The sequence below is a fragment of the Calonectris borealis genome, chromosome 12 (genome assembly GCF_964195595.1).
Source record: "Calonectris borealis chromosome 12, bCalBor7.hap1.2, whole genome shotgun sequence".
In the NCBI taxonomy this organism is placed as follows: Eukaryota; Metazoa; Chordata; class Aves; order Procellariiformes; family Procellariidae; genus Calonectris; species Calonectris borealis.
This window is the reverse complement of record NC_134323.1, coordinates 7,124,345-7,150,877: the sequence shown is the minus strand read 5'-3', so window position 1 is coordinate 7,150,877 and position 26,533 is coordinate 7,124,345. Positions and strand designations below refer to the sequence as shown.

The 26,533-nt window shown below is 38.6% G+C and overlaps 1 protein-coding gene across 1 annotated transcript in view; it reads left to right on the top strand.

The window, feature by feature from the left end:
- NKD1 (NKD inhibitor of Wnt signaling pathway 1) overlaps positions 1-23,031 on the top strand; it is a 108,938-nt gene extending 85,907 nt beyond the window's left edge. Inside the window, exons 5-10 of the mRNA XM_075161175.1 lie at positions 3,801-3,907; positions 6,497-6,592; positions 15,115-15,262; positions 16,308-16,392; positions 21,431-21,561; positions 22,323-23,031. Coding sequence (XP_075017276.1) covers positions 3,801-3,907; positions 6,497-6,592; positions 15,115-15,262; positions 16,308-16,392; positions 21,431-21,561; positions 22,323-22,897 — 1,142 coding nt within the window. The 3' untranslated portion in view covers positions 22,898-23,031. The remainder of the gene's footprint in view (positions 1-3,800; positions 3,908-6,496; positions 6,593-15,114; positions 15,263-16,307; positions 16,393-21,430; positions 21,562-22,322) is intronic.
- The last annotated feature ends 3,502 nt before the right edge of the window (positions 23,032-26,533 follow it).

The window sequence follows — 26,533 nt, the reverse complement described above, 5'->3', positions numbered from 1 at the left end:
ATCATAAAGAAAACATATGCAGTATTTCAATTCATGAAACATTCTGTTAGGGAACATTGTTTTTGAGAGCATATGGTTATTCCCATGAGAAGCAATAAATACACATTTTTTTTTTCTCCAGTTGTGGATTCCCACAACAAGGGTCGGTTTCGCTGTATATTCATCTGTATAGAACGTTCTCTTTGTCAGGACTTGTTATCTGAGTGGGGAGGTAAGTATTTTTGCAGAGATGATATATTGTACGTGGACCTATTTCTGATGGCCTAGACTTTGGAAACACAAGTCTATTAATTCTCCACACTCCTTTGAGATAGCAATCTTGTCTGGTCTAGTTTAATATCATTGGCAGAGCTGAAAGGAAGTTCACATTGTGAATATATCTGAACCTTGGCATGCGGCTCACTGGTGGATCTCTGTTTACAGGCTGCCAGTTTTAACTGTCCCAAGCAGACATTCTCATTTTATTTATAAGTAGGTTCAGCATGTGTTTGTATCCTTCATGAAATTGAGCGCATGTCAATAGTCAAAACTAAGTATAGAAGCAAGATACCAAACACTTATCCTTCTCTTCTCAGACAAAACAGTCGTACTCCAGTATGTATTTTTAAATGTTCATTGGGTTTGGATAAAGCGCAGGAGGATATATGCACAGGCACATTATTTGATCATTCGTAAATATTATTTTAATACCTCCATATTCCCCTTTAAAGTTTCCTCATTTAGATTTCATTTTTCTTTGCTGAATGAAACTTGACATCAGGATGAGATCACCAGATTTCCCCATTTCATCTGGGCTCCAAAATGAGTAACTGATTTCAAAGGATAATTCCCTGGAGCAGCAAGGCCAATGAGTTCTTTGGATCAAAGGTCAGCGAAGCTCAAAGAGGATAATTTCTGGCATACAGTATTTAAACTCTCTCAAGGAGTGTACTGCAAGATGTATCCCCTCCTTCCCCAATAGTTGAACTCTTGTTTTTTGAGAAGACTAATTTGTCAGAGCACATTTTTTCCCGTTACATAAATTACACATTAAAGTGAAAGCTTCCTATCTGAACACACAAACTTTACATCCAGAAAGGTTATTAAACGTGCCAGTGGAAGGGCTATTCCTGAAACCAGAAGGTAACTTTGTGCCGTTCCTCTCTGAAGCACCCTGCGGACTGGAGAACTCTGGTGCTCTTTGCACAGGCCAGAGGCTTTCAGCACAGTGCAAGAGTGTGGTGGTGGAGGGGAGAGAATGCTCTGTAAGGCACTTCGGTTTGACCGAAAAACCCAACAAAGGGCATTGGGGCAGGGAATAGTCACCTTGTGCGGGATCTGCTCCTCAATGCTCTCACCCTAATGCTGTTTGCCATGCCAATGTCATCTGGGATGCTGTCCCTTAACAGATAAAAGACCACTGTAGAAGTCTTTTGGCCATTGTGTACCTTTATACATTTAAAAGTATGTGTAATAACAGGTGTGGACTTTTTTCCCATAATTGGTTGTCCACTGTTCCAACGAAGCTAGGGGTCATACCAGCCCAGCTTTCATTTATTTCACATTCCCTAGAGCGAGATTGTGAGGGATTGCAAAAGCCTCTCATACAAATGTTTCTATCAGCTTAGTTAGAACTGTTCATGTGAGAAACCGATCACTGGTACACATGAGTCACTGAAAATCTAGGGGTATATTTAATAGTTATGAAGAACCTCTGTCAATAAAACTGTCCTTGTTATGAAGGCCCATGTTACCTTTCCATGTCTTGTTGATTTTAGGCGGAAACAAGGCTGGACTAAGGTAGACAACCAAATGTATTTTGTTTTATGGGCGTCTTTTTGTGGCCTTAGCTTTGAACTTCCAGGAATATGGAGCTATATTTATGGACAAAGTGAGTATAAAGCAAATGACCCTGCTTCAGATATACTTCAAAGTTCTGTATTGTAAGTAATATTTATCTTACTATGTGCCTTCATTATGATAAATGCTATACAAAACCCTCCTAATAAACAGTCCCAGTTTGTTTGATAACAGCAGGTTAAAAGGACAAGGAAAGAAACTGCTGTGAAGTGAGCTTTCTCTTCCTTCAGCTGACCTTCCTGCGTAGCTTATGTTTGGTGTAGGGAATCCTAACGTGGCTTGGAGTAGAAATCAAAGTGTATCAGTTGTATGTGTATAATAAACTCCATGTCTACTTGCATTTGTACAGCGCAAACTACATGAGTGTGCTGGGAAACTGGCCTTAGTATAACATCAAAACTGCAAACAAGTATCAAAGTCAGGAAATGCCAAAGGTTTGGGTTTCTACCTCATTCCCCCTTTCTTTACTGCACATCCAGAATCTTTTATAGTATACCACAGTTTTGAAAACAAAAAAAAAAAGTGATACAATAGTGTTAAATTTAAACAAAGAAATAAGACTAGAAAATGTTATATATATTGCAATGTGGCAATGTGAATGTTGTGGCAGAAATCTTAGCTTCTGGAATTTCAGAGAGTATAAAGCTATGGTAAGGGTAGTTTTGTTTTTTTTTTTAAGCTAATTGCTCTATTTTGAATGTGAAAGAAAATGCTGAAAAATGACTAATATAGTATCTTAATTTCTAGTGACTTGCTTTCCTGGGAGAATGCTTGGGAGGTACCTCAGTAGTGCCGAATGCCAGGAGAGCCACAGAGTAAACCCAGTCTGAAATGGGTCATCCTGAACTAGAGGGGATCATATCTCCTTTTTTTGTAAGGAATCTGGCTTTACTGAACTGACACCTATATGAGATCTTACTTACAAAGGCATCCCCAAGAAACAGTTCCTACATAGCATTAGGACAAAGGCTTTGGGTAAATGCAAATACTGCAGTGCAAGAGAAAAAATGCTGACTTTATGACCCACATTCTCGCAATATCTTCTATTTTTTGGGGCGTAGGCACGATTACTGCTATGCCTAATGAAGTATGGGCATAATATTGTTGGCAGAGGTATGTGGATGTATAAAAAAATCATATCTTAAGAGTTTGAGGGTACGGTTGAAAAAATCTGTATGTATTTCCGTAACGCTAATGAATATAGAATTAATTTTCTTCACATATAGGGTTCCATCATGTGCAAGGCTGAGTGCCTCTGCAGGAGCTGAAGGCACAGCTATTAAGCTCCTGGGCATTTGTCTTTTAATCCGCATGAGAAGTATATGTATCTTTCTGTTATATATTTGATACATGATATGTTGTGATATATGTCTGATAGATGTTAATATTGATGTTCTTTATGACTGCTATTGAATTACGCGAGTGCATAATGTTTTCAATTGAAACTTAGGTAAAATATACTTTTTCATACATACTTGCAAAAATGCCACTTAACCATTCTGGCAGGTAGTGTTACCTTTTTGGAAGGTAGTAAGGTTTGTGTGTGTTTGAAGAGGGAAGTTGGAACAGAATGAGGACTTCATTTCAGCTTCATTACTTCATTCACTGCTGGTGAATGCAGTGTGTTTTTGCAATGTGTCACAAACTTTCAATATTTTGCAAATTATTCAACTTATTTACAGTAACAGTTCTGCTGATTTATATTCTCATAAAACTGTGTTTGAACTTCCTGTGACTCTAGTGATGTTTGTAGGAGAGGCTGTGTACCAAAAGCTGTTGGTAGATTGTCTGCTGAAATTATCCCAGATGTGTAGTGAACACAAAAGCAAATCAAGTATAATGATCCTCTCATACAAGTTTGCTGAAATCAATTTCACCCTAAATATAAAGACAGATTTGCAAATATAAGACTGCTTTGACATTTCCTTATAAGCGTTTTTTCTTAAATATATTTTTTGCAGTGGCTTTGCCTCCAGAGAAGACAGATGGAGTTTGCAGTGGAGATGAAAAGAAAGCAGAAAAAGAAAGTGACACACGCACAGGTTCCAAGAAGCAACTGAAATTTGAAGTAAGTCCTCTATATTTTAAAGTTTCACTGTACTGGCATAATTATGGTAGAAAAATAACCTGTGGACCAAATAGTGTCCTCTGGTGCACGTATATAGCTCCCAACAATTGTAATGGGGACAGGAGGAAGCAGAATTGGCACACAAGTCAGTGTCTTGCTATTGGTGCTCCTTATGAGGTGATTAGTGAGATTTATTTCCAGGTTTGGAGAGGATCAAATGATGATGATTCCTCTGTAGGATCTGAAATGTATAGTAAGAAGAGGCATTCGGTTTAACCTTTTATCTATGATCCTTTCGTTAGTAATTTATTATGCCAGCTACCATTTTATCAAATCTTTAGATTGATTTTCATGGACTATTGCACTTGATTAAATCTGCCTAGTGTAAAAGATGTTTGCGAAAGCTTCCTTAACCATCGATCTTCTGTGCCTGGGCCTCCAAAGAGAAATAACCCTGACCTGCTACGCGGAAATCCGTCTGATCACATGGCAGGAGGAAAGGATCCTGGAAGGCAATGGGTCTGACTGTCTATTTCCTTGTAGACTTACAAACATCATAAAACTGCCAGACATTGTGTGTAGTTGGCAGATTTTGTTTATATAGGGAGTGATTTAATAAATATGAGGATTGAAACATGCTGTCATCCAGCTAGAGGGTTGTCTATCTTGGTGAGGAGGAAGAACTCTGGTACCGGCAAGAAACAGCACGAATTTTCATCTCTCTGCACTCCAGCAGACATGGCAAGCTTCTACCTTTCAGTGCTGTCAGCCTGTCACAGTAATGAGCTTTGCGTTCCTCAACTGTTATTTAAAAGACCATGCAGCCACCTTGCAGCATGGCTCGAGTGTTCGTTTCCTTCTCTAGAGCAGATTTAGTAGTCTGGTATGATTTATTTTTTACTGTTTTAAGACTGATAAAAAGGAGGTAGGTTTCCCATAGGCAGTTCAGGTGTTGCTAGGTGCTTGTGTGCCTTCTGGGGGGAGGTGACTTTTCCTGCCTTTTCTTTTTGCACAGGGATAACTTTTTCTAGGCACATTTTATATTCTACCTTGAGTAGCAGACATTTGCAGACAGGAAAGGCATGATAAATTGCAATTAACAGTGCCTTGATATTTGAACGTTGGAGGACACCTGTCAACATGGTTGGTGCCAGAGTAGCTGGAACTCCACCGTACCGGCAAAGCCTGTGTTTGTTCCCAAGTAGTTCTTGGCATGCCATAAAGGTTAGCGCTTGGTACTAGGCACCATGACTAATGCAGGGAAGGTTGCCATGGCTCTTAACTAAGCAGAGCACATCCTCACATAAAGATTTTATGTTAGGCAATGTGGGACAGGGAAGTATTAATATGTGGCAAGAAACCAAGTATTGATATTTTTTACCTTGTTCTACAAATGAAGGTTTTCCAGCTATGTAAGCTAGGAGCTAAGAGACTGGTAAATGTTTCAAAGGTATAAAAGAATCAGAAACGCAAGTGTCGAGGCAAGAGGGCTAAATCTGAGGTGGATGTGATTTGGCTTTTAAAAGCGCCGGGAATGTTTATGTAAGGTGAAACTGTGTTTCCACAGTAGAGTGTGGGGCACTTGGCAGCTTGCAGCCCGGCTTGTTACAACTGGGAGAAGGCTGCCTTTGAACTCAGCAGGGGACAGGGGGTACCGGTAACTGCTGTAGGGAATTGGTTTCAAGTCAGAAGATCAACCAGGTATTTTGAACTCCATCATGCTGAAGCTATTTGGAGCTGTTTATTTTACTTGCATACAGTGGCTTTCATTTTAATTGCACTGTAACTTTTCTGTTTTGCCTTGTTGTGGCTCTGGATAACTCTACACAGGTCTTGAGAGAAAGCAAACGATTTGCACCCAGGTGACTGGAGTCACTCAAAGTGCATCCTTTGTTCTTGACTGAAGTCTTGGTTTTGGTTTGGGGATTTTTTTCCCTTTAACAAATTGATTCTTTCAGGTTTTCCACAGATCACACACTCACTAACAGAAGCACAGTTAAAATAAGCACCAGGCCCTATTCCCAAGTTGTTCTTACCTGCCAGTTCCTAGGCAGGCTCCATTTGCCTTCAGTGGCATGATGCTGTACTGCGCTAACTCTGACAACCTTTGGGTATCAAGTATCTGTGTCAAGGGCAGGTCTCACTGGTGGGGATTTGTGCCATACGTCCACTTTGTATTGTTGACTACTCCTGGCACTGTGGTGTACCCCCTCATTCTGTGACTCGCTGTCATCTTTCTCTTCCTGAGTTAAGCAGAGTTTTCTTTCTCACTTTTTAGTGCAAAATCTTATTATCTTTCAAGAGCTTCAGGGAGTAGTTTTCTTGCACCTTTTTGTGTTTTCTGCAATGAAGTAGAAAGCATCTTGCAGGTTCCCTGAAGTCTAGCCCAAGGGAGTTAGGATTCTCATGTGACTGTGATGAGACTCCTTCACTGTGGTGGACGGAGGCCTCCCCGGGACATATCCTGAAAGCTTCCTCCCGCCAGGGAGGGAGGAAGGAAGAAAGCAAGCAGCCTCCTTCTATGGAGGGTCTCCTCTGCAAACAGGCCTTTTGCTCTAGGTAATCAGCTGCTCTTTGCATGTTTCTTAGGAATTGCAATGTGATGTGTCTGTAGAGGAAGATAACAGGCAAGAATGGACCTTCACACTGTATGACTTTGATAACAACGGAAGAGTCACACGCGAGGTAAGCAAAGTACAGCTGCCCCTTTGTGTGCAGCGTTTGCTAACAAGAGAAGTGTTTTATAACAGGAACATTTTTTCTTCTATGATATAGAGGTGTCATGCCAATTAAAACAGCAGTTTCCATGGACCCTTCCCTCCTAGAAACAATCCCACCAGTAGTTTACTGTTTTCAGATGTACTGTACCACTTTTTAAACTGGTTGTTGTTTAATATCTGGGATTAGCCTTTAAAAAATAGTACTGGCATTTGAGGAGGAAAAATGTCTGAAACAACTGAACAACTAAACACATTGTCAAAATAAACCCCTCCAAATGTATATTGTTCTGGCTTCTATCCTGCTTTTCAGAGTTAAGCTAACCAAATAGCAAGGTTGCTTTCTGACATTCTTTCCAGTAGGACTAACTATACTGCTCTGTTGTTTTCATGAATATTAGGCTGATCTCTGCCTTCTCCCTCCAAGTATAAATAACATTGATGATACTTGCTGGAGGACCATAGTGAATGGCTGTCAAAGCATACCCGTGTGTGGTTTTTATTATCAGGATGTCTTCAAGTCATATTTCCTGTGCAAATAAGAAGCCAAATAAGAGGATGTATAGATTAGAATACAGTCCTTTTTCAGAACTATTTCTATCCACATTGAATGATACTTCTTCTAGAGGAATGTCTTTTACTGAGATTTACTGCAACGTGCTGTCATTGATTTTTTTGTGAGGTGTGTTTACTGGCTCCCGTGCCTTCAGATAATCAGCTGAAAATTGACATTTTTTGTCTCTCTTGGCTCTTATGCTGGTGTCTGTGAAAATTACTAAGAACCGATTGAAAGGAATAGGGTAAATACGGAAAGTGTAGTGGCCTTAGACACCAAATGAGGGCAGAAATTTTTCCCAGAAGACTGGAGCAAATCTCTTTAAACATTTATGAACAAATTGGCAAATGTGGTGGTTGTTCAGGGTTTTTATCATGTATATGAACATCATTACTAGGCTTTTTTAATTGTCTCTACTCTGATAGTGCTTTGAACAGTTGAATGAAATCTGTGCCCCTCATGCAAGAGAATAAGCAGATGAAACGTTACAGGCCAAGTCCAGAGTTCCAAATGGGAAGATGAGATACAGAGAGAGAGCAAGGAGAACGGGGTTGGGGAAGTAGTATTGTATTTGTTAATGTATGGGGACATTGAAATGACTTGCCTGAAGTTTCACAAGAACGTAGTGGCAGATTGAACCCAGAGCTTTCGAGACCCAAGGCTAAGTCTTCATTACAAGATTATCGTGACTCTCAAAGAATAGGGGAAAAACACACAAAACCCAAACCCACACACATGGGTGTCCTTTACATTCAGGCATGGAATTCCCATTAATGTCAGTGGGAGTTCCATGTGCTGAACGTAACAAGAATATGCTTTTAAGTATGTATACAATAATTATTTGTGATTATGTGGTACACCAAAGAGCTTAATTTGACTGTACTTAGAGAATATGTTACAGCCAAATTCTACCTCTCCCTGGTACAAGAGCAGACTGCAGCTTAACTGAAACCAAATCTGTGCAGGGATTGAAAATTATACTACTCTGAGGTCTGGAGGTTGCTATATTCAGGCTTGGACCTGTGCCAAAAAAAATTCTTTTAACCAAGGAACCAAATAGGTTGATAATTTTCAGCTCTTTACATGCGACCAAAGAGAGAAACAAATAGTATGTGCCATTGCAGAGTTTCCCAGTTATGTTACACACTTCTTTTGCAAGCTGGTCAGTGCCATTTGTATAATCCATCTTGTTGATTGTCTTCTGTTGAATCCAGATGGCAGTTTAAGAGTGTTTGTGCAAGAATGACTAATGATAGCAGCTCATAGATAATCTTAGCCACAAAAGAGGAATTTCAGTCTCTTCATATGACATAGAATTTCTTGTTCTATTAGCCCCTGAGAGACTGGCAGTTAACATAGTGGACTTGATACTGTCGTTTGTTAAGCAGATCTGCTCCTGATCCAGCAAAGGACTTAACAACGGTGAACGTTAAACATGTGAATAGTTTCAATTAAAATGAATGGCACACATGCTTTGAGTTAAAAGTATGTGAAGCACATTGCTGGATGAGGGACAGAACGGACAGTCTGAGGAAGAGGGCTGGTCTGTACCAGTGCCATTTAGTGAGCTGATGAAAATGCTTTCAGAACCGGTCAGCTCTTCTAAACAAAGGTCCAGTGTTCTGGTGAGAAAAGCTTAGTGTGGACTTTTTCTCCTTCTTTGAAAATTTCACTTTAATGTCTCCTGGATTTATAGCCGGATTTAACAGAGAGATGAAATTTCTTAAGTCAGATTTCCACCTGTAGACCTTGAGGTGCTTTACAAAAAGAAGTCAGCCTTATCATTCTTGTTTTTCATGTTGGAAAAGTGAGGCACTGAAAAAGGAAGTGACTTTGCCCACCCACATCAATTTCATTTGATTCAAAGTCATTGTGTTTAAAACATTGGACCTCATGTCCAGAGAGTTTCCAAAGGAATACACAGTGTTAAATTAAGTTTGTAAGAGACGTGTAGGTGGGGTGCAATTTTACAAGTGGACTAAATGTTTTTTTCATTAAAATGTTTGAAAGTTGTAAATAAGATATGGATTTAGTTACTGGATAAAATTTCCCTTGGGTTTTACACAATGACAGATCACCGCAAGAGTATTCAAATTCCATCTTAGTGAAATTTCTTCTGGATCTTAAAAACATCTTCAGAACTTAATGCTGCTTTGATTTCCTCCTAGAGTCTGTATGACTTATTCCGTAGTCCTTATAATTAGAAATTCAGATCTAGTCATGCTTCTTGAAGAGATACACCCATTATGAAAGCATAATTATTGGGATGGCAAATTATAAAATTAGCATTACTGTATGTTATTAAACTACTGCTTTTTCTGTCATAGAAGACGACCATTTTTCAGTCCTTTTGGTGTAGTGGGAGATAACTTTTCCTGCTCTAATATGTATATTACAAAACTTGGCTAATAATGTTTCCCTTCATTCCATAAGCCATAAGAGGACAATTCATTATGTACTGCAGGTCTTTTTAGAACAGCTGCACTGTAATTATCTTCACAGGGATATTTGTAATCGGACTTGAAACTTGGATAATTGAACTAATGTGTTTTGATCCATGAGGTTTTATATTGAGCTCTCTGAATGTAATTATACTTCATAAACACTAGCCTTTTTTTTTTTTTTGCAATCAGGTCTTTCTTGGAAAATTGAGTTTCTTTGGTGAGTGACTGCACAGGAATAAGCACACAAGAAAGTTGCTTGTAGGAGTAAAAAAAGGGAATTTCTTCTAGACTAGTTGTTGAGTAGATAGCAAGTGAAGCTCCTTCCAGGTTCCAAATAAGAATGATTCAAAAACGTGTGACGCTATGTCAAACAAAGCTGATGTTGCAATAAAAACATCCTGCTGTGTGTAAAAATCAGACTACAAACAAAGTACAAATGAGACATTTGTACTTTTATTTTTCTGAGGGAAAGGTAATGAACTGATATTGATGTTTCTCTTCATGCATTTTTAATGCTAAAAATGTTCTTTGTTTCTTACATTAAATACCCAATTTTTCCTCTTATGTTTCCTTTCTTTTTTGTTCTTTCCCTTTTTAGTTATTTTTGCTCATATCCTCTGTAATGAGTGAAAAGGTTTGAGGTTATTTCTGCATTCAGAACTCGGCACCAAATCTTTGACTTGGGGAAGGATACTGGCTTTTCTGGGGCTACCATTTATCAGCCTGACCCTTATCTTGAAATTTGCTGGTTTTCACTGTGTTTGTCAACATTGTATTAACTCATGATACAGAAGCAGCAATAGAACCAACAGATAGAGGAGTAGTGCCTGTCTGTGTCAGAGGGGCCATCATTTCAGCCATTAGATTTGGTGGATTTGTGCCAGAGAGAAATAATAAGAGAAAATATGACTTTCTCTTTTGGTTTTGAGGGGAACCAAAGACACGTCTCCCAGACAAGTTACAAAGAATCAAACTGAATGTTTTCTTTTGGTCTTATTAAACTCAGTGGGGGTTTTTTTGTTGTTGTTTTTCTGTTTTTTTGGGTTTTTTTTTTGTGCAAATGTCTCATTCTGTTAAATTAATTTCTCTGGAAAAGCCTCTTAGTTTCCTTTACAGAATCTCTAGTTTGATGATGATGTGATGATGATATGCTATGCTAATACTGGAAAATATAGGGTTGTCCCTGTACCACTAATGTACCTTCAAAGTAAAAAATTAATACCTGGAATAGGGACTTTGTCAGTCACATGAGTTTGGTAAGGAATGAAGAATACTTCAGTGTAATTTGCTCTTGTTCTTTTTTACACACCCATTAGTTTCTCTGAATGTTCTAAAATCTCCTACTGGAGATCTGTAAAGTATTCTGCGGATAGATGTGTGAGTGCAGCATACGTGTGTGACCTTAACTGTTTGCTTTTTAGTATTTGTAATGCAAGTATTTCTGGCAATCTATTAAAGTTGCTCTTTTTAATATACTTTGTTGTATTAGCTGCTTGATAAAATAGGGTGTGAAAAACATAGAGATTAACACTGTTAAATCCTTCAGCCCTGGAAAAAACAACTGTAATGTTCAATAAGCAAGACACAAATAAATCTGGGTATGGCATGTGCTGGCTGTTTGGATACTACCCAGCAGGCATTTGCTTTCCTCTTTGAGGAAAAATATAATAGTTTCAGTTTTCTTACTTGATTAAACTAGCTATACCAGCAGAAATTCTGCACACTAGAAGCCCTTCAGAAGTTAGTTAAATTCATGCAGCCGACTTCCCCTCTAAATATAATCTGTTTGCTATAAAGGAGAGAAATCTTTTTTTTTTCTTTTTAATTCTTATTTCTCTTTACCCATGTAATATACTAGTTTAAAAATCCACAATGATTTTTTAACTAGAAATGGTTTAAAAGTACATTTCAGTAAAAAAACCAAGCAAATGATATTTTTGGAAAAATGGGAAACACTGAAAAATCTGTCCTTGTTTATTTTTCATGTAAAAAGGGAGGAAGTTTGAGAAATATGGGATGAAACTTTTTGTGCGGGAAGTGCCAAGCAGTCTTAAGCAAAGCAGTTGCAAAATCATGCGACTAGTAAAAATTGTAATCCATTGTGTAGAAAAGTTAGATTCTTTGGTAGGTGGTCTCTGGGACATGCTAGTTGGTGTACCAGAAGAGAGGAAAATTTAACTAGCTTTTATTCTTGATCTTTGATGCTGAATTTCTTGAGGACAGTGAAATGCACAAGCTGGTGTGTAGAAGGTAAAGCTGCCTCAATGGTTTTAGGCAGTTCTTTAAGGAATTTAAATACCGATAACATTCAGTGGGACAGCTTTCAAGGGGAACATAAATTGCCTCAGTCTCCTGGCAGACTACTGGAAGATGAAAATTCTTGTGGAGGTAAATATAGACATAACTATAAAATACAAATTCTGTAATGTATATTTTAATGGTCTAGTGCTACTGATTTGACAAGAAGCCATTACCATATTAGCTGCCAAAAAAGGGCTGTGAGAAGGTAGTTTTAGTCACAGTTCAAAACTTCTTGACGACGACCATTCCTACCAGATCAGTGCCTCGGTGATTTGTATGTTACAGTTGTGAAGCAATAACTGGAAAGCAACAGGAGGTTCAAGCTGCCTTGTAGCTGGTACCTACTGAGCCAGGACCTTGGTAGACGACAGAGTAGCAAATGACCCAGGCAGACTTGTTTGACCAAATCAGAACTGTCAGTTTGCTAGAATTCCCAACCCCAAATTAGGACCACAAGTAAATGAATCCTATAATAAAAATGTTGTTGTTGGTATTTAAAAGATCAGCACAAGCATTAAGCGGTTACTTATGGATATCCCTAACCTCGATCTTGGTATATATCCAGTCTCACGACCACGTTCGTTCAGTGCCAGAATGCAGAGCAGTTCAGATTGTCGTGGAGGAAGCTGGGTATTAAACATGTAACGAAATGCAAAGGCAGCAGAGCATAAGGCCACAACGTGTCCTGATACCTCTGTGCAGCCTCTTAAACTGCTTGGAGCCTGGACATTAATTTGGGTTAATTCGGGCCTGTTTGGCTGAGAGATGTAAATTGTCCTGATGTGATATGTGTGTGCACATATTTCTGACTTGCCAAGTATGTGTCACACAAATGCTGCATCTGGCCTTCCTTGACAGAGTCTGGGAGCACTTTTTAAACTGCTGAGTCAAGCGGCTTGTTGAGAAAGACCCTCACAGCGCACAAGGGGCAGATTGTATGCCAGTTAGCAAGTTAGACCTCATCACTGGAAAAAAATCATGTAAAAGGACAGTGGGAGTAAAGAATTTTTGTCTTTGCCTATTGAAGTTAAAATAGACTAGATGATCAGCTTGTACAAACATCTGGCATAGCTGAAAAAAGGCAGGGGGACAGATTATTGTGAATGAAAGAGTTGATAATAACCTCTTGACAGTAGCCTTGTGTGGAAAGATGCCATGTTGGCTAACCAACACTTGTTAAGGAATGTATGGGAAAGGCTCCATTCACCAAAGTGCTGAGTGTATGAATCCCTGTTAAGAATAAATATAGTGCTTAAGTATTCTGCTGAAGGGGAAGGTTTGGCTTATCGAGGTGTAGGATTATAGCACAATGCTCCTAGAACATAATTTATGGAGGGCGTATAAAACAACAGATATGTTTTGGTTTTCTGTCTATGTTCTTGCTTGGGTGGGTTTTTCTCATAGAGGAAATAAAAATTCAGGCCTTCAAGCTAGCTGTCAGATATGGCTGTGTCTATTTAGAGGTCTGGCTAGGTTTCAAAGTAGGGTGGAAGTGTGAGAAGTGAGATGTGTTAAAGAGCTGTGAGGTGCCCACCAGATTGTCACTGAGCAGTCTTTCCCTCATTCAAGCTTTAGATGGTGGCTCTTGTCAAGAGGATGGAAAGCAACTACTGACGTGGTAGTAACAGCTTAAATATAGAGACTCTTATGGCAATGGTAGAAAAAATATGTCAGTGGGGAAATAAAGGAGAGACTGCAAATTCTGCTCTTTTTTTATGAATATGTTGTCTTGAACTCACAAGTCTGGAGAAATTCCACTGAGTGCAGAAAAGTTAGAGAAGGTACATGTTAAGACAAAGTCTGGACCCTCTAGGATTTAGTTATTCATTCTACCTATTGAGCTGGAAAATAATCTACTGTAAAATAATTTGTCCTGGCCATAAGGTCAGTATTTCCCTAAATTCTGTGTGAGTAGAAATTAGTATTTCTGTGTCACCTTTAAAGCTGGTTAGATAATGTGGTATATTGACTACTAAAGTGCTGGAACCCATTAGGGCATACTAAACTTGGAGCTGCCGTTGCTAAGGGTGTGACCCCTGGACAAAGGAAAAATTGTAGAGGTTTTGAATTTTTATAGAGCTGACTCTTAATCCTCAGAACCAGTTATACTTAACAAAAGATGATTTAGATATTTCCTTTGTGCTCACAGGCATCTGGAAAGAGCTTAGGTACTAGGATAGATCAAGGAATAGGAAGACCAGCATGGAGAAATTCTCAGATATACGTTGAATGGGATCTTTATAGCCTACAATGATCAGTATGCTTTGGCCTTAGGTTGGTGCCCAAGATCAATTTGGGTGAAATCCCTTTGAGGAAAAGCCAAGTGTGGCTCACTTTGAGGAGTGAGCCAAGAGATCTCCTTTTCATCCTGGCGATTTAAGGTAGTACCCTATTTGAGCCTGGCTGGATTAGATCAACCTGAGAGACCTTTGAGCATCGCCAGTTACTAAACAGTGTTTCTCCTGTTTGAAACAATTGGCTTATTAAAATTGGCTAGTGTTCTTTCTGATATAGCCAGACACGTATGCATTTGTTCACGTCCCATTGCCTTCAAAGAGGTGTGCGAAGAATGTTCTGTAATAGACCTGACTGGATAATCTCTGGTGTTCAAAAATGTAAGTACGATTAGAACTGGTTTGAATTTTGCAAAATAAGCTAGACCCCAAAAAGTATATGGTAGAGTGACATTCAGACATCATTTATTTCCAAACCTGAGGCTTACAGTTCTGCCACTTCTTTTACTGGTTTTCCTCTATGTAATCAACCATTTAACTATCCCAAGAAAAAACCCCAAGAAGTAGTAAGACTGTAACGTCCAAGATTTTCTTCAATTGCTGTATTTGTTTTGGTCATGTGAACTCAGTTTTTAGTGCAGTATGAATGATTATCCCTGGGTTCTGCTGAAATCAAAGAAAAGAAAAGGCAGAATACAATTTTGCTGATTCACAGTTTGGGAAACCTGAATACCTTCTGTTGTTATTGTTTTGCTCTGGTTTGCCCCATTTCATAAATCTTACGCCATTTGATGAAGATTGTAAAGTTCTGTGCAAGTTCAGCCCTTTAAAATTCAGTGACTTCTGAGGATATTTCATTTAATAGTGCCAAGTCCAAAATAGTTTCAAGTATCAAAGCTGTAGGTTTCATACCATTTTCACAATAGTGTGTCTTTTTGTATTTCGATCCAACTAGGATATTACCAGCTTGCTTCATACCATCTATGAGGTAGTTGATGCATCAGTAAACCATTCTCCTAGTTCCAGCAAAACTCTGCGAGTGAAACTTACTGTGGCACCAGATGGCAGCCAGAAGAAAAAGAGTATCTTGTTAAATCATACTGGTAAGGATGTACAATCAGCCATTGGAAAAAATATGAAAAACTTCAAGAATCCCTTAAAAATCCATCTTCGTATTTTGTTAATACAAATAAATATATACTTAAAGGCAAATAATTACATGGGTATTTTAAATCCCATGAACCTGCTTTATGATCTTGGGTGCAAAATTGCCTACCCTCCTTTCAGTGTCTCTTAAGCAAATTAGGGTTCCCTCTCCTAATTGTTTCTTTTTGGAAGCAGCAATAACCCATATGTTGTGTAATTGTCTTTGTGTACTGCAAGGCAGATTTAAGGCCTTTTGGACTTGTACCACTTTAACTCTGCTGATATTCCAGCACTCGGTTTGTGTGGAAACAGGTGTAGTGGTATAAAATGTTTTTTGCAAGTGCATAGCTATCCCTGCTGCTGGTTAAGAATAAACAATTAAGCATAAGTAATCTTTATGAATCTATGCATAAAAATTGCACATTTTTCTGTACTGGCAGAGTCTGCCATTATAAAATGGCTTATACTCTGATGGCTTATTGACCTTTATTCACTCCAATGATAGTTGTATCAGCATAATTACTTCAATAGGTAAAGTAGTACTAAATTAAAATACTTAAAAGTATTTAAAGTAATACTTTAGTAGAAAATATGGGCACCTTATCCAAAAGGAGAGCCTTGTTACCTCAGTTTTAATATATACATCCACTCAGTCAAGTCATAAGCATATTTGCACTGCTGGGGAGCTATGTGATGCATTAGTAGAGCATTGAGCTCCAAACTACCAAGCCCTCCTGAGGGACAAGTATATCGGTTTGAATGTGGCTCCATTTAACCTGCCACATGGCTTGCAGCCTAACCCTGACTAATGTCCTACAGTCAAGGTTATGTCTGCCTTAAAATCTGTCGTGTGGACAAACGCACTTTTGAGAAGGTTACACGAAACGATACATTACATCTTGATCTACCAACAAGAAAAAATGTATTTGCAATGTAGCATGTTAGTTATGCTGATCAGCAAGGACAGTAATGTGAGAATAATGTACTTTCTCTTGTTGGCAGATTTGCAGAGTGCCAGGCATAGAGCTGAAAGCAAAGCTAATGAAGAAGTAAGAAGCTCTGAGAAGAAGCAGCGGGCTTCTCTCAGGTAAGGGAGAAGAATCCTGTCTCCTGACAGGCACTGGGTACCTCTGAGGAAACCTCAGCCACTGATTTCTTGCTTGTTTGCTTGCTTTATTTTTAAAAATTGTGTTAAAATAGAGGAATTACAGAATTTTTCACTGTGGAACTGTCAGCAGATTCCATGGGTGGATACTATGTATATTAAAACAAAAAACAATAAAGCAAACCTGTAGCACCCATTACTCAAATTTTCTTCTTCTGTTGGCTCTTTGGAGGACGTGCAATGTCTTTTTAGATGCCATCTGCAAATATTGTGCCTACTAGTGGGGTTAATAGCACAGCCTTCTGGCTAAAAGTGTCCTAAAACCTTTTCTTCTTCATAGAGGCCAGCTTCTGCCTTTCTCTGTCCTCCTTCCAGCCCATCTTTTTCACTGGTCAACTCAGTTAGCTCCAAGCTTTATTAAGTCAATCTTGTTTACCATGTCATAACCAGACCTGCTTCTCCTTACCACCTTTCATCCTAAAGGAAGCAGCTTTGAGCTGGCACTGGGTGTACAGTACCTAGCAGAAGGAAGAAAGAAGGGAGCTTGCAGCAGAGCAGCAGACAATCAGCTCTACAACAAGTGGTCTACGTAGGCTACGTCCCGCAGAGTAAGCGACAAGCAAGAGCTTCCAGCACGCTGCCTGCTCCATGCTCCGTTCTGCTGAGGTGGTTCTGGCTTACAGCAACTGTGGGGTGGCTCAACTCCACTTACAAAGTGTGTTTGTACATTTAATAGGAGAAGTAAATTAATCCCTTTCTTACCTCACAGTGACTTAGCAGAGTGGCCATCTCTGCTGACTCCACCTGCCAGAAACCATGCTTCCCCGCTGCCACATCAGGTCAACTTCTTCAACTTTAGGTCAACTTCTCCCTTACAGAATTAGTTATTAGGTAGTACCCATGTAGGAATTAGCTTCCTTGCTTAGAACCAACATATTTAATGTAATCTTGCAGGAAAATTGGGATAATTTAATTTATCTTTTTTTTTTTCCCCCCTTAAGTTTCAGAATACATTTCACCACTTGAAAAAATACCTGTCCGTTGTCTTTCAATGGAATCCAGCCTGTGTGACTCAGAGTGCATCCATTTCCAATAAAGCACAAGCACAGTGGTTTCTTTTATGACGAGCTGCAGGTACACTTGCAGCCATCTACAGATTAGATAAAAAAAAGTTTTTAGTTCTTCCCTAACAGAATGTACAATATTATTTTGGATGCCAGTCCAGAACAGGCCTTTTTCCTCTGAAAAAGGAGGAAATCATGTGTATCTATCTATCCTGTTACCATGAGTTCTACCTGCCTGATAGATATTACCTGCACTGAACTTCAGAGTATGTGATAATCATTTGCAATGTATTTTTCAAGTATTAAAATTTCTTACAGCTAAGAAAAATGTTAATCTCTCAGTCACATGTAGGTGTGCTATTTCTTTTCTGAATTTGGTATTTTAATGGATAGAAAAACAAATCAAAAGCAGATAATTTTGATGCATTTTAATGTAGATCAGTTGCTCCAAACAGGTCATCTTGGTGTATAGGTTTGATCTGTTTTAGCATTTTATGTTTCACGCTAAGGCAGAGGGAAGTGTTTGCTGAAATGCTACAGTAATGACATTGAATCATTAGTTGCATTTGTTTCTTCAGCTGCAAATTTAAAAAAAAAAAAAAACAAACCACTTTTGGCTTTTCTTGGATTTAGGCATATTTGTCCAAATACATAATAAATTTATCAGGAGAAGGAGCATTCAGTCTTATTAAAAATGACAACAAAACAGTGCCTCCCTTTTTTGGATACAGTAAAAATGCTAGTGAGTTATCCCAGTGAGTAAATCCCAGTACAATCAAATTTCAGATTAAAAGAAGACTAAAATGACTTCTAATCTTCTGTTAGCAACTCTGTACAAAATCTTCTGTGAACTAAAGAATACTCCGTGGTTTTGCTTGCTGGCCTAGATGTGGTGTTCATATTCCCTCTGCCCATTAGCAAAGGTTTGCCCTGTGTGAATTTAATGAACTGTTTTTGTTTGATAATCTATTAGGGCAAAAATCCCCTTTCAGTTTGAAGTCCCCTTCCCATCCACCTTAAAGTCCTGGTTTTGCAAATGTAGTGGGTTTATGAACAGCAGCCATTTCCACTTAAATCCACAGTCACAGAGGCATCAAATGTTGGGGTAGAATCTTGGCTCTGCTGCATTTGTCCTTCTCATCCCTTTGGTTAGAGGCTTCCTGGACAGAAAAAATCTGTATCTTGAGCTGAGCAGATCAGCATCAGACAACTGTCAGCATCTGACAGTTTTTCTGGCATCTCATTAAATGTGGACAGGACAAAGAATGTCCTGTGCACACTGTGCATGGTGCAGGGATGTTTGTGCACTCTGGCCAAATTGCTAACCCTCAGGAAAGCTCCCTGAGGCTCATATCAGAATCTCATGATATTAAGGCAGAGACTTCCCCTTCGAAAGCAGCAGTGAGGACTTGTGAGAAGTGCATACATTTCACAAATTCAGTCACTTAGGAATTCTAGGCAAGATGTGATTAATATTCAACATAAAATGGATAGAAATGTTTTTATGCTGGAGGTGGGAGATAGATGGGTTAGATTTTTCATCTGCGGGAAGCTGCAGGCAGGCGTTTTCACCTGTAGGGCTAATACAAGTATCAAGATCAAGTACCTAGATTCATAGCTAGCTTGCCTGGCGTGTGTGGTACAAAATGGATGGTAGAAGAGCAGTGGCAGGCAACTTTGTGGATTGGGTATCTTCTTGCCATTTGAGTTTATATTTCGTTTAGTGCAACAGGGAAAATAGGATGCACACCAGCCTCTAAAACATCTTCCTTTTACCCACAGATACACATTCTCACTCTCTCTTTCTTTCCTGCTGAAGTAACTTCTCCCTGACTGGCTTAAACTCTATGTTATCAGTGAGCGTAGCTTTCAGGAAACGTCCTTGCATTTTTCTCTGTCACTGCCCTATTCCCCTTACCTACTATATTGCTGTGTGCTTATTACCATCAGGATGACACTTCAGCGTGGGGATTTTAGAAAGGGCTTTCATACACTCCACAAACACTTCAGCAGATGCCTTTTTTTATTAAAAACAAAACAAAACCAAACTAAAAAACAGTTACAACATTGTATATTTTTACACACTGTGCTTGATGCGTGGTTGATGAATGCCTTCCCATGTGTATGCAGGAGAGCTTTGTGGGCTGGATGCCAGACACTTCAGTTCTCAGAAGTACTTAAAGTTCTCTTTGACAGTGGAGCACATCTCTCATCAGTATATAATTGCTTCACTGTGTATATTTGCATGGATATTGTTGAACGTCATCTTGCATGTAAGAAAGCTATTAGAATGCAGGGCTGTGGCGGTACTGGCGTAGCTTTTCTTCGTTGTCTTGATGAGAGATGGAATTTATTACAGTAACAAAAAGACAGGTTCCCTATTAACTTAGTTTTCAAGAGACAGTGCTGTATACAGTGTTGCTTAATTGTGTTGGATCAAACCCAATGATGTTTTTTCTGGGTTAACTGTGCATTGTCTTGAGCACACGTGTGCAAGTCCCAATGGTTTCCATAGGCAATTCATGTCTGGCAAATTCAGTTAGCCACGTTCTAGCCCCAGAGATCTTTTATGTTGACCTACTAAAGTGTGACAACCTGTAAAGGTGTGTCTGAGGCAGGAAAGGTACCGAGTTGGCTATGTATCCAAAAAAATAAACAATATCTGGACATTCCCTCTTTTTTGACAGTACCCCATGTCACTTCTGGAGTTCAAAGCTGACTCAGAGCCTTTAAAGCTTACCTGCTTTCCAGGCAGACTCTCCTCCATTCAGGAGACTCTGCCTCTATCAAAGTAGAGTGAAAATGATCTTCCAGGTAGGTCAAGTCTTGCGACTTGTATCAAAGAAACTGTAGACCTGTGTCTGACAGAGACACGGGGAACTCAGTTCTGTAATGTCCCTGAACAGTACTATGCTAGACCAGGAAAGCAGTTTGTGCCAAAGCTCAATGGGATCAGCAGCCTCTGGAAACCTGGAAATGTGTTAATAGACTAAAAGCGGAGTACTGGGCACCGTACAGTACAGAGCCCATATTTAGCAACTGGTGTAGGATACAAGGCCAAATTCTGGTCTTAGGTTGACATCAGTGCAATCGCACAGAGAAAGAGCAAAGCCCATCTTGCGGAATTGGAGACTGAACTGTCTGAATGAGAGGCAGTGACTTAATCAAGAGTTTTCTGCTTATTCTGTTTGTTATATTGAAAATACTGTTCATATCTGCAGACATCCATTTAAATTGCTGAATTAAATTGTTCAGCATTATGGGCTATAATACTGTAAACCTCTGTCTGATTTTTTTCTGCCTCATAAATGAATGGTATTTCAGATATTCGTTCTCAGGAAATAGTTCTGCTATAAATAAAATTGCAAAGCTGAGCAGGAAAAGGAGTCGAGATTCTGAAGCCAGCGGCTGATCTGACCTTATTAATTGTATTTTGGAAAGCAGCCGTTATCTCTGGGTGTCCTACCAACACCTTCTCTTCTCAGGCTCTCTCTAGTTACTACACCTGTGCTGTTGCCTGTCTTTCTGAAGCAGATACACATGAATGTTTATCTGACACGAGGCTTACACCAGCGCTTCCTGACAGCGGCGGGAACAGTCATGAATCAATCAGCAGGTTTTCTTTGGCATGACTAAATTGGAGAATCAGTTGAATGGTTTGGCCCTAAGACAGAATGTGATAAACCCTCGGAGCATTTTTGTTTGTTTTTGCATGCATGATGCAATTTGAAAGCCTCCTTTGCTTTGCAATATTAGGGTCGATTTATATGAGGGGAAAGAACAGTCAGTTCAGGCCTACCGACTTAGCAAATCCGGTCATCCAGAATTTCAAGCGTTTGTTGTTTCTTTGTGAGCAACTCCTGTCACTTCGAAGTGGCCATTAGTTGTTGGTTTGCAGATGGTGATAACAACTTTAAAGAAGTTCTGCTGAATTGTAATTTTGCTTCCTGGGACAGATATCACCAGAGTGACAACAATCCAGAGCAAAGTGGGTGCTATCGTCATTGTGTTGATGAGAACATTGAAAGGAGAAACCACTATTTGGATCTTGCAGGAATAGAAAACTACACGTCAAAGTTTGGGCCAGGTAATCTGGTAATTTATGTTGCAACCTTTTTGTCTTTTCTTTCTTCAGTTGCATGTTCCACATCAGGGGCAGTGAATTCTGAACTTGTGTGGTTTGTCTGTAGTGACTTACTGGAAGGACTAGGACTGTGTGAATACTGCAAGATAATTACGGGTGAAGGTGGTATCACAACTGAGTGGCTAATGTGCTGCAAGCCTGCTTTGAAGTAGTTGTTTGTGTAGCTAAACTTGGAGGTGAGCCTAGGAGAACAATCTTTACATCTAAATTATTAAGTTTAGTCTATGGGTGAGGCGAGGACTGATTTTTGGATGTTGGAGCTCGTTCCCAAGATGATACCAGCACATATTTTGTACTCACTACTGGCCCAAAAATAGGAGAATGTGGGTTCATATCTGGAATTTTGGCTTCTGTCCCCAAATTAAAGGGATTTGGATTTCCTCCCTTTCCCTGTCCTCTGCCAGTATTTTACTATTCCACACACAGTTATTTTAGTGAATTTCAGATAGATGATGACCAAGAGAAGGTAATGTAAAGACTTTTATACACACACACACATTCACTTTTATATAGATACGTACATATATTTGTGTGTGTATTATTTACTAATCAGAATTATTAAATGTAATTAAACTAGACAGCTATAATTGCATTCACTTCCTTAGGAAAAATTCACTCTGCTGATAATGCTATCCCTGCCAACTGCATGCTACTAATTAAAACTTTGAAATACTAGATGATTAACTCAGCTTGTTATTTCCTAGGATCTCCTCCAGCAGTTCAAAAACATGACCCACCAAGCAGAGTTGTGAATCAGACTAGATCCCGTTCTCACGAACCTGAAACCTTCCATGCTCACCATAGGAAATCTCAAGTGGTGGATCCAAGCCACATCAATCTGGCTGAAAGTTCATATGCCAAGATTGCAGAAATCCAACAGAGGCTCCGGAACCAGGACTCAAACAAGCACTTTGTGAGGTCTCCCAAGGCCCAGGGCAAAAACATTGCCCCTGTGCATCCCGGAAGGGCAGTTAGAAATAAGCCTTTTCAAGGGGCGCCCATGCCAATGGCTTCCCCAAGTGCACGGGTGGGCCAGAATCTTCCTTACCTGCCCTTGCAATCTCAACAGGTTCACAAGAAGCATAAGCAGAGGGCAAAGGAGAATCACCAAATGTGCAAAACCTTCCAGTCTCCAGGAACAGTTGTGGAAAAGGAACATGTGAGAGACCTGCCCACAGTCATTTTATATGAAGGCCAAGTTGGACAAATGATACAAAGACATGAACACCACCACCACCACGAGCACCACCACCACTACCATCACTTCTACCAGACATAGAAGAGATCCCACCAACATCCTCCAAGAATCATCCCATATGAAGGAAATGCGTTCTTGTGATACCAGAACTAAGGCATTACTATGATTAATATTATTGTTACTCCATTAATATTCAGCTAGCATATATTTTAGAGGTATATGGGACTCCTGAAACTTACCCTATTTATATGTTGTGAAACTGCATAGCTTACTTAAACACCTTGTGGTTTTGGTTTTGTTTTTTTTTTTAAAAAGTGGCTTGTAAAACAGCAAACAGCCATAGCTTTTTGAGCTGTGATTTAATACAGGTCGTCAACGCACTTCTTTACAAGTACTACTTCCATTGTAGTAGGAAAGATTCTTCAAACACTATTGCAGACATCTAGCTTACCACTCTGCTGTATGTCGGCTGATCGCACACAAGCCTTTTATCAGGGGAGCAATGTTCGAAGGGTTGGACTCCAGAGATACTCAGAATAATGGAAAATACAAACAGCTGCTACCTCTAGTATTATTCAGATTTTATTTTCTTTTTATTGATTGTAATGTGCTACAGGGGGGATTTTAATATACTGCATTCATGTAGCCTGTTTGTGTTCACATCCTTTCAAATTATCTTAATAATTACAAGGAAATATTAGCTATACTTGTCAACAGAGCTACATTTGTACAACTTACACTTTATTTTCTTGGAGATTCCTCACTGACACAAGTACAGTCTGTTATATACTGGGTAATATTTAAGTATACTTCTTTTATTTTTGTGTTTTCTTTTGCTTACTCTCCATTCTGTTTGGGGTAACCATTTGAAAAGAGGAGGATGTGAAATGGGGTTTTCAAAAGCATCACTAGACCTTAGTGCTTGGGCCATAAGTATCATTCATGGGGGTTTGAGAAGGAGAGGGTTTGTTTGGGGGGGTTGTTTTGTTTAAATCCACAGTTCTTTGTTTTGAGAAAGAATTGAGGAAAATATACTTTCTCACTTTAAATGTTGGCAAATATATATAAAATATAAATATAAATATATATATATAAATATGCACACTCTCAGGTACATTTTGTTGTGTTTTAGAAATCTGTGGTTTGAATATTAACATTATAATTTTTTTTTCCACAACACTGACTTTTTAGAAACATATGCCATGGCATTTTCTTAGGTGCCTCCAATTTAAATTTCCCCAGCACCTACCAATTTGTGTTTCTCCCATTTTAGAGACAATTCAACATGTAAAAAAATGTCATTCACAATCATTCTGGCCTCTTCTACTTTTTCCGTATCAAAGGGCTTCCATTCCATGAAGGAGAATGAGACCATACTCACAAGACCTTACTGGCTGCTGAGAAATTTGAAGGTCAAAAGCAAATTGGAAAAATGAAAAAAAGGGTCAGTACATTCAAGTTTTACTTTCTGTGGGGCCCAGATTTGTAATACATTCAGTTGGGTTTTGTATAGATCACCATTCTGCAGGTAGAAAGTGACTGAAAAACACCTACGTTGCTTTTGGAACATTAAAGTAGAGAACTCCTCACATAAGAACATAATTGTTCTATAAAGATATTTGCTTTTGGTTTTAATTATTTTAAATGTTGTGGTATTTTGTCTATAGTATATATTGTAAAATGTAACTATCCCACAATGTTATAAGCCCTTTATGATTAGGGTATTTTTTTTCTGACTAGAGTTTTGATTAGTCCAAAATGGGGTATTACCTTACTGCTGACCAGTTTTAGAGGGATGTTGTCCTTTCTAAGAACATGGAGACATCAGCTTTTAAAGAAAAGTGGAAAGCCTTGCCTTCTTGTGGAATTGGAATAGAATGACTGCTTCATGGTAATTAGGTCCATCTCTTGTCTCCCTGGATCAGCAGTTGTTTAGACTTATTGTCCTCTTTAAAAAATCTGTTTTATTTTATTTTATTTTTTTTAGCTGTCAACAGTGTTCTGTTAAATCTAACAAAATGTTTTTAAAATGTGTTTGATCTGTGTGACAACTTACTGTTCTGTTTATTTTTAAAATTCCTAAAGTCCAAAAATATTTATATGCAGAATTTTCTGTATTGAAAATATGAAAAGGCCACAAATTTGGTTAGTTACCACTGAGTTGTTCTAGTCTAAGCCTTTTTTGCTGCTTGTGTATCATTCTTTTTCAATGTATATATAATTATGGACTGCAAAAAAAAAAAGGCATTTATATGTCTAGTAGAAGGAATAAGCTTATTTATATTATAGTGTTAACAAAGTCTGATGTATTCAAGTGACTTACATTATACCGCATGCAAACACGCAAGTGTACATTCCATCTAAGAAGGGATGCCATGCTATTTGTTTTGAAGATGTAATTAAAGCTGTTCTCTTTTCAGTAGAGCATATGCCAGAAAGACTGGGAGGTGGAAATTGTTTCTTAGTCAATTTTTTTAATGCAGATTGTTGCTGAAAAACAGAAAGTGTTCTGGAAAACCAGAGTGCTTTCAGAACTGTGGGTTTTTCTAAGAAAGGGCAGCAAAGGGGCATAAATGCTCTTTCACCCAAAGATACTTTGCTGGAAAAGATAACAGCACCAATATCAAAATCCCATCTGATTGAAAAGTGTGCAGTACTAACTGTGCCAAGCAAACTCTGAAATGTAACACAACTGACCATTGGTTACGACCTTGCATTGATTTGTTTTGGTTTGTTATATTTGAAGATTCAAAAGACAAATTCTACCTTGCTCAGATTCTGTGAAATACAAATACATTTTAATAACGTGGCATCCCCATACTAAAACTTTACACCAGCCATGTCTGAACATACAGTATCTAAGTACTGTGTTGCAGTTGTGTTACCTGCATTAAGTGTGAATAACATGTAGCACAGTTTCTTTTCACAGAACCTTAAATTTCCATATCTTTTAAAAATGTTTGCTTTTCAGTATTTTGTATAGTAAATATAGATGGTTTTGACTAAATGCTTTATTTATTTAACAGCAAAAACTGTGCCAAGAGAACCCCCTGTTAATTAAAGTTTTACTAGTTCAGAAAGTATATTTCCTTCTTCTTGTTGTGGATTTCAGGGGCTTATTGCAATTGCTGTCAGTGCTTGCAGATCCCACTGATGAAAGAGCTTGCATTAACATTTTTGGGAACAGGATCAGGCCATAAGGTATGGACTGGGTATGCTTTGGTTTTATACTTAAACTATCAAGTTTCAAAGTTAAATTTCTTGTCCCCCACTGTTAGACCTGTGTTGATTAACTGATTTTTCAGCTTGTTATTAATTCTGAAAACCTTTTTATATATATATATATATATTATTTTAAGTTGCTCAAAACTGTGGCCGAATCAAAATTTAAAATAGATTAGTTTCTGGTTAAACAAAAGATTTCATTTCCAGGAAAAAAAAATTCAGAGTTGAATGTATTATTACTATTTAAAAGTAAAATGGAGTGGTGTGAAGTCATTTCAAATGAAAACTCCAGCCTTTTCACTTACTTTTTCTGTTTTTACACAAAGCAATTCAGGAAAACTAAGCTGATCCCAAAATTTGCACTATTAGCTGAAAAAATTTCAGCTGAAAAATTTGCTCATCTCCAGCAGCTGCAATTTTTGGGAAGCCAGGTGTTTGAAAAGAAGGATTGCTAAGCTCTTCTCACAACTTCATGACCACCTAATACAAAGT